Here is a 13,712-nt window from a genome sequence, read left to right on the forward strand (position 1 = left end):
ATTATTTTATTTTTATTATTTAAGAAAAGTATGTTTAATAATATTTTAAGAGTAAACATATTTAAAAGAGTAAAAAAAATAGTATTTATTGATATTTTTTAAATAAAAATAAGCTTTTTAAAATATTTATATATTTTGCAGATATATTCGAGATCCGATCCGATTAAATCCAAGATTAAAAATTATAGATATTAGATCCGATAATTTTAGTGCGGATCAGATCGAGATTTTGTCTATATCCGATTCGATTCGATTCACGTTTACCCCTACAAAATTAATGTAAAAATAACATTAATATGATTTTAAAATGTTAGGAATATAAATAAAATGATTAAAATGTTAGAAAGAAAAAATAATACTTTACTCCTAGCGATAAAATCTAGTTACAATGTTCCAGTACAAAAAGAGTCCATTTGAGGTCATCATAGTCATAGTCACATTTATACTAGCAATAAAATAATCTCGCAATTGTAGTAATCACTTCGACAAAGCAATAAAATAATCTCCTACTTGATACACAGCCATTATATCCACTAGCTCCAAACCAGCAGGCTGCAGTGAAATTAAGAATTCAAACTTAGAAAGATTTCAGAAGTTTAAATAAGTTTAGAAAACAATAGTATATATAGGAGAGCAACCAACCATCAGCTCAACAAAATTATCCGAAAATTGAAAACTAATTAAGGCTGGTTCATGAACATTTTCAGGGAACATTAACCCAAATCCTAGAGTAGATGCTTTTGCTAAGGTGCATATATATAACTCTTAATAAGTTTGCAAACACTTAGCATATAATAGCAAGATAGGTAGCAAGTCTAAGTACACTATTACAAGCATAATATATAACCACCAAGTTTTAATTTTGTAGTGCTCATGCACACCATTATTGCCAACCAAAATCATAACAATTCCTCTTCACATACATCCCTCTTGTTTTCTAGGATTACAAAGTCAAACAAATTGCTATATAATTGGGGGCATTTTACACTTACCTTGTTGGCACTTTGTATATTTAATTTGCAACCCAACTTCAAATGCAGAATACTATCTAGTACATTTTTTATTAAATTAAAGTATTCAAAGTATTTATGGGCATCATCAAATAAAATGTTAAGAAAGATCACCTTTCAATGGTTGTTCCAGTTAAAATGATGGAGAGATACCAAGAATACTTCTAAGCACTGAGTCTTTTCATCAAGCCTGTGTTTTAGCCAAGTCTTTGAGAATCAAAGCTTCCAAGAACTTACAGAAGTCTTTTCTAAATTACTACACTACAGCTAATTATCGAAAACCACTTCTTTGCATTGTGTTCACTTGGATCCATGCAAGTTGAGAATATTTAAGAAGAAGAAGATAGATAGAGATGAAAACATTGAAGGAAAAGTAGATTCAAATGAATATGAACCCTATGTAATAATGTAGAGGGCATGAGTATAATGATAATTTTACACTTGAAGTTGAATGATTGAATTCTCCCTGTCAATAATGATAAAAGCTTTTTTTTCCTAAACAAAAAATCATTAATCAACTGAATCTTAATAGGATTGGTTTAGTCTAGATTTGCCATAAAAAGAAAGGAAATCAAATCTGAAATTACAAACACAATAAATTGAATTGGTATATATATATGGGTTATATTTATCAATACTTTTTTACTCCTAACCAAAAGTATCTAGAATTTGAGTTCTTTAATTTGTATAGAATAATCAATATATTGGTAGGCCAATGAGTAATAGTTCAAATGGCATAGTCTCCCCATACTCAATTAAGAGGTTGCGGGTTCGAGTCTTCTATATTTGGTAAAAAAAAAAAAAAATCAATATATTGGTAGATTCATCCCTCCTATAGAATTTCTAAAGTAGTTTGAATATAATTGTCTCATTTTTTATTTTTATTAGAGGTGCCAATTAAAAATGTCTCTATATCTAGTATAAACTGTATAATAGTATTATTTTTTTTTTTGGTCTAATGAAAAACGATATATAAAGTATAGAATAACAAAATCCAGCCCATTTATTCCTTGTATTTAATACGCTTAACTATGGAAGTATGGTACGGACAAAAAATAACTAAAGCTTCAAAGGCCCCAAATTAAGAAAAGGTAGTCCATTAATTAATAGATTGTACAACGTAAAATAAGAGCAAGCGAGGCACAGCCCAATTCAATTCATTTCGAATAAAAAATATTTTAATCTAAATTAAAGACACCCTAAACATCATCTCCCAATTTTGATATTTAATGGTGATCTATATGTATAACATGTTACATGACCAATCTCCTATACCCATTGAAAAATAATTAAGTCATTAGGTTAGATCAAATAAAGTATACTGAATAATTTATATCTTTTGACAAAAAAAAAAAAGATGAATTGATTAATAAACGCTAATGTTTTTTTTTTTGACAAAATTATAAAAGTAGAAAATATTAAAAAGTAAAAATAAAAATACAAATAAAAGACGTTTCCGTAAGCTAAACATACCTTAATGTATGCCATATGATAATTTAATAATTAATAAGGTTATATAGCATATTAAGCCTAATATTCTTTTCTGTCCGACTTTGTCAAATTGACAAAAGAATTTTCGAAACGGTTTATGATGCAAAGACAAACACAGTCAAATTATGATGCATACAAGTGACAGGGACTATAGAATTATTAGAAGCCAATCATTTAGGTTCCCTCTCAAAGAAAAAATGGCACAAATGAAAACGATACCGGTATGATCAATAATCTACTATATATAATAGCAATTAGATAACAATTTAAGCAAACCAACTATATAATTCAAATGACATAATTTTTTTATATTTATTTAGAAATTGCGGGTTTGAGTCTTCTTATTTTTTGTTGAAAAAAAATTTTGGATAACAGTTTAATATACACATTTTTATTTTTAAAATACTTTTTTTTTAATCCATATTTATAAATAAAAGGATTGATTAGCCGGCACATCAGTGCATTAGTACACTAGCTAGTCTTTAATAAAAATAATATCCTCCAAATTAGTCTCTATTAAGAACACTATTCCTGATTTATACTGGTAAAAATATTATCTAAAAATTAATCTATGCCGTTAAAAAGATTTAGTTCACTCATAAATTTTAATTCTTAAATGGTATTTAAGGTTTCTTTTTTGTTTTAAATTCATCAAAGGTCAACTTCATTTTAACATCTATTAATATATATTACTTTTTTAGAACAAACGTATTGATCAAGACTAATTCTTATTATTTTTGAGATTTTTGTCTAAATTTCTTTGTATATGGATGTATCGTATCCCCTAGGGGTGTGCATGGCCCGATCCGATCCGAAGACTCGGTCTGGTCCCGAACACTTTTGAGGTTAATTTGGTGTGATTTTATCGGGTCTAGGACCGGATATGGGTCTCAAAAATAGACCTGGTCATTATTTCGGGTCGGGTCCGGGCCATAGCTCGGGTCACCCGAAATCGGCCCGGTGGCCCGGTCATCATACACAATTAATATTTTGTGTTATTAGTGATGGATGATAGCTATTATTATGTGAAATTTAAGTATTGTAAACCTTAATATTTTGTATTAGTAGTCATTATATATAAGACTATAAGTTAATGTTTTATATTTAAAATGCATAAGACTTTAGACTAATGCATAATCTTGTGTTATTTGTATTGATTTAAATATTTGGTGTTATTAGGCAATATTAGTATTAATTATGGTTATGCTTTAATTTTAGAGAAAAATTAGTTCTTATTATATTTTTCTAAGTGAATTTTACCATGTCAAATAATAGTTGGAGTCTTGGAAATTTGGATATTTCTACATACTAACTTACAAGAAGGTATCAAGGTAATATAATGTTAACGGCCCGGTTTTCACCCGGTTTTTACCCCGTATAATCGTGGTCCGAAAGTGTATAGGTTTCATTGGGTTTAGAGTCGGATTCGGGTCTAACAAATAGGCCCGGTATATATTTCGGATCGAGTCTGGGTCACATCAAACCCGGTTTCACCCGGCCCATGCACACCCCTAGTATCCCCATATATGCAAGCGACAGGGAGTGAAATTGTTGTTGATGTAATGTAACATTAAAATAAGAGTAAAGCTAGGGAACCAAAAGCATATCAGCCAAAACCCAGCCAAATACCTTTGGATGAATTCAAAATCTCTACGAATTAATATATATGGATGTTTCTTCTACTAAGTATCAGAATGTTTCTTTTTCATATTAAATGGATGTTCTTTTATATATTTTTCGAATTTGTGATTGTTGGAGGTGGATAAGTTAATGTGAGAGAAAAGAGAAAGGTTTTTATAGGTTTTAATTAGGTTTAGTTAATTAATTTAAAATTTTTTAAATTTTAAATTTAAAAAGTTTAAAATTAATTAATTATTAATATGAATTAATGTAGTTTTGTTTAGCTTTTGACTGATAAGCTTTTGGTTCCTTGTACTTTTCCTTAAAATAATCATATTCACCATTCAATTTTATATATCAATCTTTGTCAGCTTGTACTTTGAGCCTTTAAGGGCTGCAAAAGCAAGAAGATGCTCTTTTAACCCAGAAACATATAAATAAATAAATATATTATTATTATTATTATTATTATTATTATTATTATTATTATTATTATTATTTAGTTGACCACACTATTTTCAATTTGGCAAACTAAAGATTAATCAGTCACGAATCTAAATTTCATTTAAAGGTCTGCTTTTGGCTAATGAGTTGCTGTATTTGCTTAAACGAATGAATAAGTTGACCACTCTACCAATTCAATTTAGTTTTTTATTATTATTATTATTATTATTATTATTATTATTATTATTATTATTATTATTATTATTTTTCAGAATTTTAATTTGGCCCTGCCTCCACTCCAATGGGCGCATGCAGAGAACCACGTAACTGGTAGTGAAGGCTAAACTTTTTCAATCACACAAATGCATGAACCAAACCATGTCTATATACAAATTACTCTATCTTAAGCTTGAGGTTGACATAAGCCAGCATGTGGTCCATATATACATATATAAATAATAACTTCATAAGTGTATATAACTATATGAGGTAGGACCGTAGGAGCGTAAGAAGATTGAATTCATTCAACAAATTTAAAGAATTAAAATTGTTTCGTGCTCACATAGTGAAAATAGTCTTTACGTGAAATAAAATTCTAATTAAAATGTGATCTGATCAAATTGGTAACAAAAACTAGCTTTTAAATTGAATATTTTGATATAATATTATATTATCATATTAGGTATACATCGAAATCAGTTATTAGTATATATAAAATACATATTAAAAATAAATTAAATTATACATGTATTTATATATATTTAACGATTGATTTTGGTGACTAATTTTAATGTACAAATAGTATTTTTGAATATTATATATATATATTAATTTTTTATTTTTTATATTTTATATTAATGGTTTAAATTTTCAAAAGGGTCATCTGCTAATTAAGTTAATTACTTTTTTATAAGATTATAAAAAGTTAATAATTCAAAACCTGCTATAATAAAATTAAATTTATATTTCTTTAATTACTAGCTCGTTAGGATCCAATAGAATGATTCATCCTATGGATGATGGATATGTTGAGATTGGTGTCAAAGGTGACCCCATTTCCGAAAATAGTGAATCAGATCATTATTGCAATTCAATTGGATCATTCTCAAGTCACATACCCCAAATTCAAGCCAACTTTAACTTGGACTATTGTAGCCTTTTGCAAGTGGCCAGCGGGAAGAAAGAAAGAAAGAACTAAAGGAAGTTCAGTATTGGCATCAATTCTCTGAGAACTAATTTTATTATATTATATCAAAATACTCGATATTATTTAAAAAATATTCATAATACTCTTTCAAAAATTCAAAAAAAATATTCAATTTAAAATATTTATTACTCTGCAATATAATTAACAGAGCTTTTGAAATTGTAAAAATAATTTTTTTATCATAACAAAAATGAGTGATGACTAAATATGATATAAACACTGAGTAAAATTATTATAGTTTATTGTATTTTGCATAATTTTTTAGTAAATTTTGATCCAGACGAAAAATTTATTGCACAAATTGAAAAAAAATCTCATTAATAGTATGTCTAAATAAAATTCTACAAATATTAAAATTGCTAGAGATAAAAGTGAATAAATAGAAGAAATTTTGAGAGATTTTATAGCTGCACAAATGTAAAACGACAATTATATTATTGAATGAGTTTTATATTTTTTTGAGAAACTCTATTATTAAGACTTTTTGTATTGAATTTGAGTTTTATGTATCGTTTGAATTATTATTTATTTATGCAATGACCTTTAATTTATGTGTCGTTTGATGTTTATTTTTAATTTATATTTTTAATTATTAGTGTATTTTATGATATTAATTTTATTATGGATAATAATATGAATACTCAAAAAGTAGTTGATGTTGATGAAGGAGAAAATAAATGAACTTGATGCATATTTTAGATGGACCACGAACAGTTTGTTATTTGAAATTTTTAGAAAACAAAAAAGAATATGAGACAAAAGAAAGATAAAACATTTTCAGCAGAAGTTTATAAAAAAACAGCACAAGAGATCAATGAAATTTTTTTTTGAGTAATAAAACTAAAGTATGAAATCGTTTAAAGATTCTCAAAGAACAAATAATACAAGTAAAATAATTAAAATATAAAAATAGAATAGGACGGAATGAAATTACTAAGATATTTAAAATTATTTTAGAAGTATGAAAAAGTTTAATAAAAATATGTATGACACTTCTATTTAATATTAGTTTTTTGTTAACATTTGTATGTACATGTTTTGAATATATAGTAGGTTATAATTATTTTTTTATTTTTTGTCTAATCTTAAATTAAGCAGTTAGAGAAAAATATCTTTATTATTTAGACATTCTTAGAGAGATATATGAAAAAAATATAGTAATTAGATATTAAAATGAAACGGCTAAAAGAAAGATTATAAAGATGGTCAAGTGAAAAGGACATCAATATTAATAATATTAATGAGATGTAAGTAAATAATGAGATTTATTTGAAGAGTTTCAATAGTTTTGAATATAAAAATGGCAATGTTTCAACAATTCCATCTATAACTCCATCTATTATTATCTTACTTATATTTCTTCCAAAAATAAAAAATAAAAAGTGGATGATAAAAATTCATCAGAACTTAAAATTTTTTCTGTTAATGAAAGAAATTGCACAAGTTATTATCATTACAAGATCTTAGTCTCAACGTTGAAGAATTTTTAAGCTATTTAAAGCAATTCGTAATTTGAGTGTATAAGATTATAAACTTTTTGAAGCTATTAAGTAGTTTGTTAAGGATCTTACTTTTATCGATATCTTTTTTAGATATTCAAAAGAATTATGTTTAAAATGATATTGTGTAACAAGTTAGATTGGTTTTGTTACGGACCCAACTCATGGGCCCCGGGTCCGCGACCGACCCCGAATCCGGGCAAAGCGGGCCAACCCGACTCGCTAACTAACTTTCAAATTCAAACATCACCCTTATCTTAGCCAGATAAGATAAGATAAAGATAAATCACCAAACACCTATAAATAAAGGACCCAAGTCCTTCCAGGTATTCATTCATTCCTCACACCTTACACCTCTTAGATCCATTCTGACTTGAGCGTCGGAGTGTCTTTGCAGGTACCTCCCCTCCTCTCCATCTGGACGATTCAACACCCGACTCAACCCGCAGGTTCCCGATCCTCCTCCTAGATCGTACTAGAGATATTCTGTACATTGGCGCCGTCTGTGGGGACCTGCGACAGTCGAACCGGATGGAGGGCATCCTGGAGGATAACCCATCAAGCCAGGACGACTCCCAACCGCGTCGTCCGACCTCAGAACACCATGAAACCACAAACCAAGCAAAAATAGCAAGCACCATCCACCACGCAAACGAACACGTCACGACGGACCCACAACATCCTGAGAAAGCCAGGGACAAAGCGGCACAAATCATCCAGGATCTCTGTCTCCGGGTCCAAGAACTTGAAGGCAAACTAACTAACAGAGAAAAACACAATAACGAGTATGGAAGCCAGGCAACTTCCAGGTCAAAATCCCACCGCGGCAGGTCGCCAATCCGGCAACACAATAGGAGAGATGATCGCAGCACCTCACGCAACCGCCGACGCGAGAAATCGCCCGAACGACGATACAACAAAAAACACCATCGCAGCGCTTCTCGGGATCTAAGTTGTCAACACGATTCAGACGAAGACCGGAGATACCGAAGCACCAAACGCACGAGAAGCGACCACACCATAATGGGAGCTACACCCTTCACAGAAGGAATCTTAAGAGCAAAACTCCCTAGAGGGTTCGACAAACCCACCGACATGAAGTACGACGGAACTAAAGACCCTCAGGAGCACCTAACGGCCTTCGAGGCCAGAATGAACTTAGAAGGAGCATCCGACGCAGTCCGATGCAGAGCCTTCCCAGTAACCCTTGCCGGACCAGCGATCAAATGGTTCAATGCCCTCCCGAACGGATCCATAACCAGCTTCCACGACATCACAAGAAAATTCATGGCCCAGTTCACAACCCGAATCACGAAGGCCAAACACCCCATCAGCCTGTTAGGGGTCACACAGAAGCAAGAAGAATCCACGAGAAAATACCTTGACCGCTTCAACGACGAATGCCTGACGGTCGACGGACTCACGGACTCCGTTGCCAGCCTCTGCCTAACTAACGGGCTCATGAATGAAGACTTTCGCAAACATCTCACCACCAAACCAGTATGGACCATGCACGAAATCCAGAACGTCGCCAAAGATTACATCAACGACGAGGAAGTCAGCCAGGTCGTCGCTGCCAACAAACGGCAGCACGTCGCCACCCAACACGGCAACCCGACTCCCCGTCATAACGCACCACCCAAAGAGAACCAACGAGATCGCCTCAGACCGACCTCCCGACCACCAAGAATAGGAAAATTCTCCAATTACACCCCCCTAACAGCACCAATTACTGAGGTATACCACCAAATAGCAGATCGAGGCATCATCCCCAGGGCTCGACCACTCAAGGAAAGGACAGGAGGAAACAAAGCCCTCTACTGCGACTATCACCGCGGATACGGCCACAAAACACAAGATTGTTACGATCTTAAAGACGCCCTTGAGCAGGCCATACGAGACGGCAAACTCCCAGAGTTCGTCAAAATCATCAGAGAACCAAGGCGCGTCGACAGAGACAAATCACCAGAAAGAGAAGGACGCAACCCGAGAACTCAAAAACCACCCCCCAGGGAAAACCCCGAAGAAGATCCGACCATCATAGTGAACGTCATCACGGGCAAGGACGTGTCGAATAAGTCAAAACTAACAATGAAAAAAGACCTCAAGATAATGGCCGTCAAGCACCACGACCCAGTCAACATTACCGACAACACGATAACTTTCTTACCCGAGGACTGCCAACACGGCACCTCGGCCGAAGACGCCCCCTTCGTCATATCAGCTCGAATCGGAACAGGACTAGTAAGAAGAATACTGGTGGACACCGGTGCCGACTCCAACATCCTCTTCCGAGGAGCCTTCGACAAACTCGGGCTCCGCAACGACAACCTCCAAACGCACCGCCACGGCGTCACGGGCCTCGGAGACAACTTCCTCAAACCAGACGGCTCAGTTACTCTTCCGATCACCATAGGAACAAGCAATCAGAGAAAGACGATCTTATCCGAATTCGTCGTCCTAAAAGACTCCACAGCCTATAACGTCATTCTCGGGAGGAAAACGATCAACGACTTCTCGGTAGTCATCTTTACCAAATACCTCCTCATGAAATTTAGGGCCGACGACGGCACCATCGGAACCATTCACGGAGACCGAGAAGTCGCAGCCGAATGCGACAACAATAGCTTAGCCCTAAGAAAAAAATCCCGGGACGCAGCCGGAATATTCCTCGCCGACCTAGACGCACGGTTAGACGGCCAACCTAGACCGGAACCAGAAGGAGACATGGAAAAGCTACAAATCGGGCCAACCAAAGAAGAATACACGTTCATCAACAGAAACCTCCCATACGACCTCAAAGAAGAACTCTCCCGACTTTTGAAACAAAACAGAGACCTATTCGCATTTACACCAGCCGATATGCCGGGAATAAGCCCCAACCTGATGTCCCACCATCTGGCAGTAGACCCCCTAGCCAAACCCGTGGCGCAAAGAAGACGGAAAATGTCACCAGACCGAGCCGCCGAGGTCCGAAAACAAGTGAAAGCCCTGCTTGAAGCCAACTTTATCCGAGAACTCCCCTACACGACCTGGCTGGCCAACGTCGTACTAGTAAAAAAATCTAACGGGAAGTGGCGAATGTGCGTTGATTACACGGATCTCAACAAAGCATGCCCAAAGGACGCCTTCCCCTTACCAAACATCGACGGGCTAGTGGACGCAGCATCCGGCCACCGATACCTCAGCTTCATGGACGCATATTCAGGCTACAACCAGATCCCGATGCACCGACCAGACGAAGAAAAGACAGCATTTATCACCCCAGATGGAACCTACTGCTATAAAGTAATGCCCTTCGGCTTGAAAAACGCCGGAGCCACCTACCAGCGACTTGTCAACAAAATATTTCGAGGCCTAGCCGGAAACAAAATTGAAGTCTACATAGACGATATGCTCGCCAAGACGGAATCCGGTGAGCAACTAACCGACGACCTCAGGGTAATAATGAACACCCTGCGAGAACACCAAATGCGACTCAACCCTACAAAGTGTGCCTTCGGAATGGAAGCAGGAAAATTCCTCGGCTTCATGATCACGCAACGCGGAGTTGAGGCAAACCCAGAAAAATGCCGTGCCGTCCTTGAGATGACAAGTCCCAAAAACCTCAAAGAAATCCAAAAACTCACCGGCCGACTGACCGCACTATCCCGGTTCCTCGGAGCATCGGCCCAAAAGGCAACCCCTTTTTTCAAACTTATGAAAAAAGGAACCCCCTTCAAATGGGAGAAAGAATGCGAAGAAGCTTTCCAACACTTTAAAAGGGTCCTAACGGAACCTCCAATCCTCGCAAAACCTCAAACAGGGGAAACACTATACCTGTACCTCTCCATAACGGAAGAAACAATCGCAGCAGCACTCGTCCGGGAAAACGAGAAAAAGGAACAAAAACCCATATACTTCATAAGCAAGGTCCTACATGACACAGAAGCCCGCTATTCGCGATTAGAAAAACTGGCTTTCGCACTCCTCTCGGCATCCCGACGACTACGACAATACTTCCAGGCCCACCCCATAACGGTCCGAACCGACCAAACGGTCCGAACCGACCAAACGGTCAAACAGGTACTACAAAAACCCGACCTAGCAGGAAGAATGCTAGCATGGTCCATCGAGTTATCCCAATTCCAGATCAGGTTCGAACCCCGAAACGCCATCAAAGCACAGGCCTTGACCGACTTCATCGCTGAAATGACTCCGACCAAACTAACACCCGAACCATGGAAACTGCACGTCGATGGCTCATCAAACTCCACTCACGGAGGCGCCGGAATTATACTCGAAAATCAAAACGGGATCACAATTGAACACTCAATAAGATACGACTTTCCAGTATCCAATAACCAAGCAGAATACGAGGCCCTCTTGGCAGGCCTAAACCTAGCCCGGGAAGTCGGCGCCAAGGTACTCGAAGTTAACACCGATTCCCAGGTGGTGTGCTCCCAAATCAATGGGAGCTACCAAACCCGAGACCCCCTGCTCCAACAATACCTCAATAAAGTAAGTGAATTAAAAGAAGGATTCGAAAACGTCTCCATACAGCACGTCCCCAGGGAGCGAAACGCCAGGGCGGACCTACTTTCCAAGCTAGCCAGCACGAAGTCAGGACACGGCAACAGATCGCTAATCCAAGAGGTCGTTAAGTCGCCTTCCGTATCAACAGAAATCAATGCACACCTAACATCCTCAAACCGGGAGTCTTGGACATACCCTATCTTGCAATATCTCCGCGACGGAGTCCTACCACCAGAACCGAAAGAGGAGAGGCGAATAAAAAGAGAAGCCGCCAACTACACAATCATAGCGGGACAACTATACAAACGCGGATTCTCGCAGCCCCTACTTAAATGTGTCGAACCCGGAGACACGGAATACATACCCCGCGAGATCCACGAAGGCTGCTGCGGTCACCACATCGGAGGAAAAACGCTAGCCCAAAAAATCATCAGGGCCGGCTATTTCTGGCCCACGATCATTCGAGATTCCATACAACTAACAAAAAGCTGCGACAAATGCCAAAGGCATGCCAATATCCACCAAGCCGCCCCACACCAACTTAGTGTTATATCGGCTGAACGGCCATTCGGCAGTTGGGGAATCGACCTCGTCGGGCCCTTCCCCACGGCACCCGGCCAACTCAGATATCTTATCGTCGCCATAGACTACTACACCAAATGGATTGAAGCCGAACCCCTGGCCTCCATCACGGCAACCCAATGCCGGAAATTCGTCTGGCGACAGATCATTACCCGGTTCGGAATCCCCGAGGTCATCATCTCCGACAACGGAACCCAGTTCACAGACAAAAAATTCAGAGAACTCCTAGAAGGATTGCATATATCCCATCGCTTCAGCTCGGTAGAACATCCCCAAACAAACGGACAGGTAGAATCTGCCAACAAAATTATCGTTAAAGGACTTAAGAAACGACTTGACGAAGCCAAGGGATTATGGGCAGATGAGTTGGGATCAGTCCTGTGGTCGTACCGAACAACACCCCAAACGAGCACGGGAGAAACGCCCTTCCGATTAACATACGGCGTAGAAGCAATAATCCCAGTGGAAATCGGGGACCCCAGCCCCAGAAAAACGGTTGGAGGTAACGACAAAAAAGCAGAACGAGACCTCGTAGACGAAGAAAGAAGCATAGTCCACGTCAAAGAATTAGCACTCAAACAAAGGATCAGCCTAAGGTACAATCACGGCGTCATCCGACGAGAATTCGCGGACAACGACCTCGTCCTACGACGAAACGATATCGGCCTTCCGACCCCAGGAGAAGGAAAGCTCGCCCCCAACTGGGAAGGACCATACAGAGTCAAGGCCGTAATTGGAAGAGGAGCGTATAAACTCGAACGACTAGACGGCAGCGAAATACCAAGAACTTGGAACGCAGCCAACCTACGAAGATACTATACTTAAACGAGTCTCCCCTTATTTTTTTTTAAAGTCACCATTTGTTTTTTCTGTTTTTTCTTTTATTTTATCTTTTAGAAACTCGGGTACTCTTTCCCTCACGAAGGGTTTTAACGAGGCCCAAACCATTCAAATAAACCTTTTTTCTTTTACAAGTTATTCATCTCCATCAGGAGCCACTACCGTTTCTCGAAAAACAAAGACGCGGCCACCACGGGAGGACTGATCACCCCCCCAGGCCGAACACACGGATATCCAAAAAACCGACCAAACGAACGGTTATGATAAACAAAAATACCTAAAGCCCGAACGGCCAAATAAAACGGTCCGAAACAAATCATACGAAGACCCAAAAACGGTCAAAAATATCATACAAAACAAAGTCACGGCCCTCGAGCCACTTGAAAAAACTTAAACAAGTTCAGAACTAAAAATACAAAGAAACTACTCAATATCAACAATCCGACCATCACGGACGGTCTTGAAAGCTCCCGTCACAGACACATCCACGCCAGGGGCCACCAC

The 13,712-nt window shown here is 37.4% G+C and overlaps 1 protein-coding gene across 1 annotated transcript; it reads left to right on the top strand.

Moving 5' to 3' along the window:
* Positions 1–5,565: 5,565 nt before the first annotated feature.
* LOC130975671 (uncharacterized) lies at positions 5,566–13,193 on the top strand. Its single transcript, XM_057900426.1, has 3 exons — positions 5,566–5,611; positions 7,669–10,241; positions 10,395–13,193. Exons 1-3 carry the CDS (start codon positions 5,566–5,568, stop codon positions 13,191–13,193), a joined length of 5,418 nt encoding a protein of 1,805 aa, XP_057756409.1.
* The last annotated feature ends 519 nt before the right edge of the window (positions 13,194–13,712 follow it).

The sequence above is a fragment of the Arachis stenosperma genome, chromosome 4 (genome assembly GCF_014773155.1).
Source record: "Arachis stenosperma cultivar V10309 chromosome 4, arast.V10309.gnm1.PFL2, whole genome shotgun sequence".
In the NCBI taxonomy this organism is placed as follows: domain Eukaryota; kingdom Viridiplantae; phylum Streptophyta; class Magnoliopsida; order Fabales; family Fabaceae; genus Arachis; species Arachis stenosperma.

Coding starts and splice junctions, on each gene's coding strand:
- LOC130975671 (XM_057900426.1), top strand. CDS start 5,566: ATGATTCATCCTATGGATGATGGATATGTTGAGATTGGTGTCAAAG. Junction 5,612..7,668: donor TGTTGAGATTGGTGTCAAAG/GTGACCCCATTT, acceptor GTGTCTTTGCAG/GTACCTCCCCTCCTCTCCAT. Junction 10,242..10,394: donor CACCAGACCGAGCCGCCGAG/GTCCGAAAACAA, acceptor GCATGCCCAAAG/GACGCCTTCCCCTTACCAAA.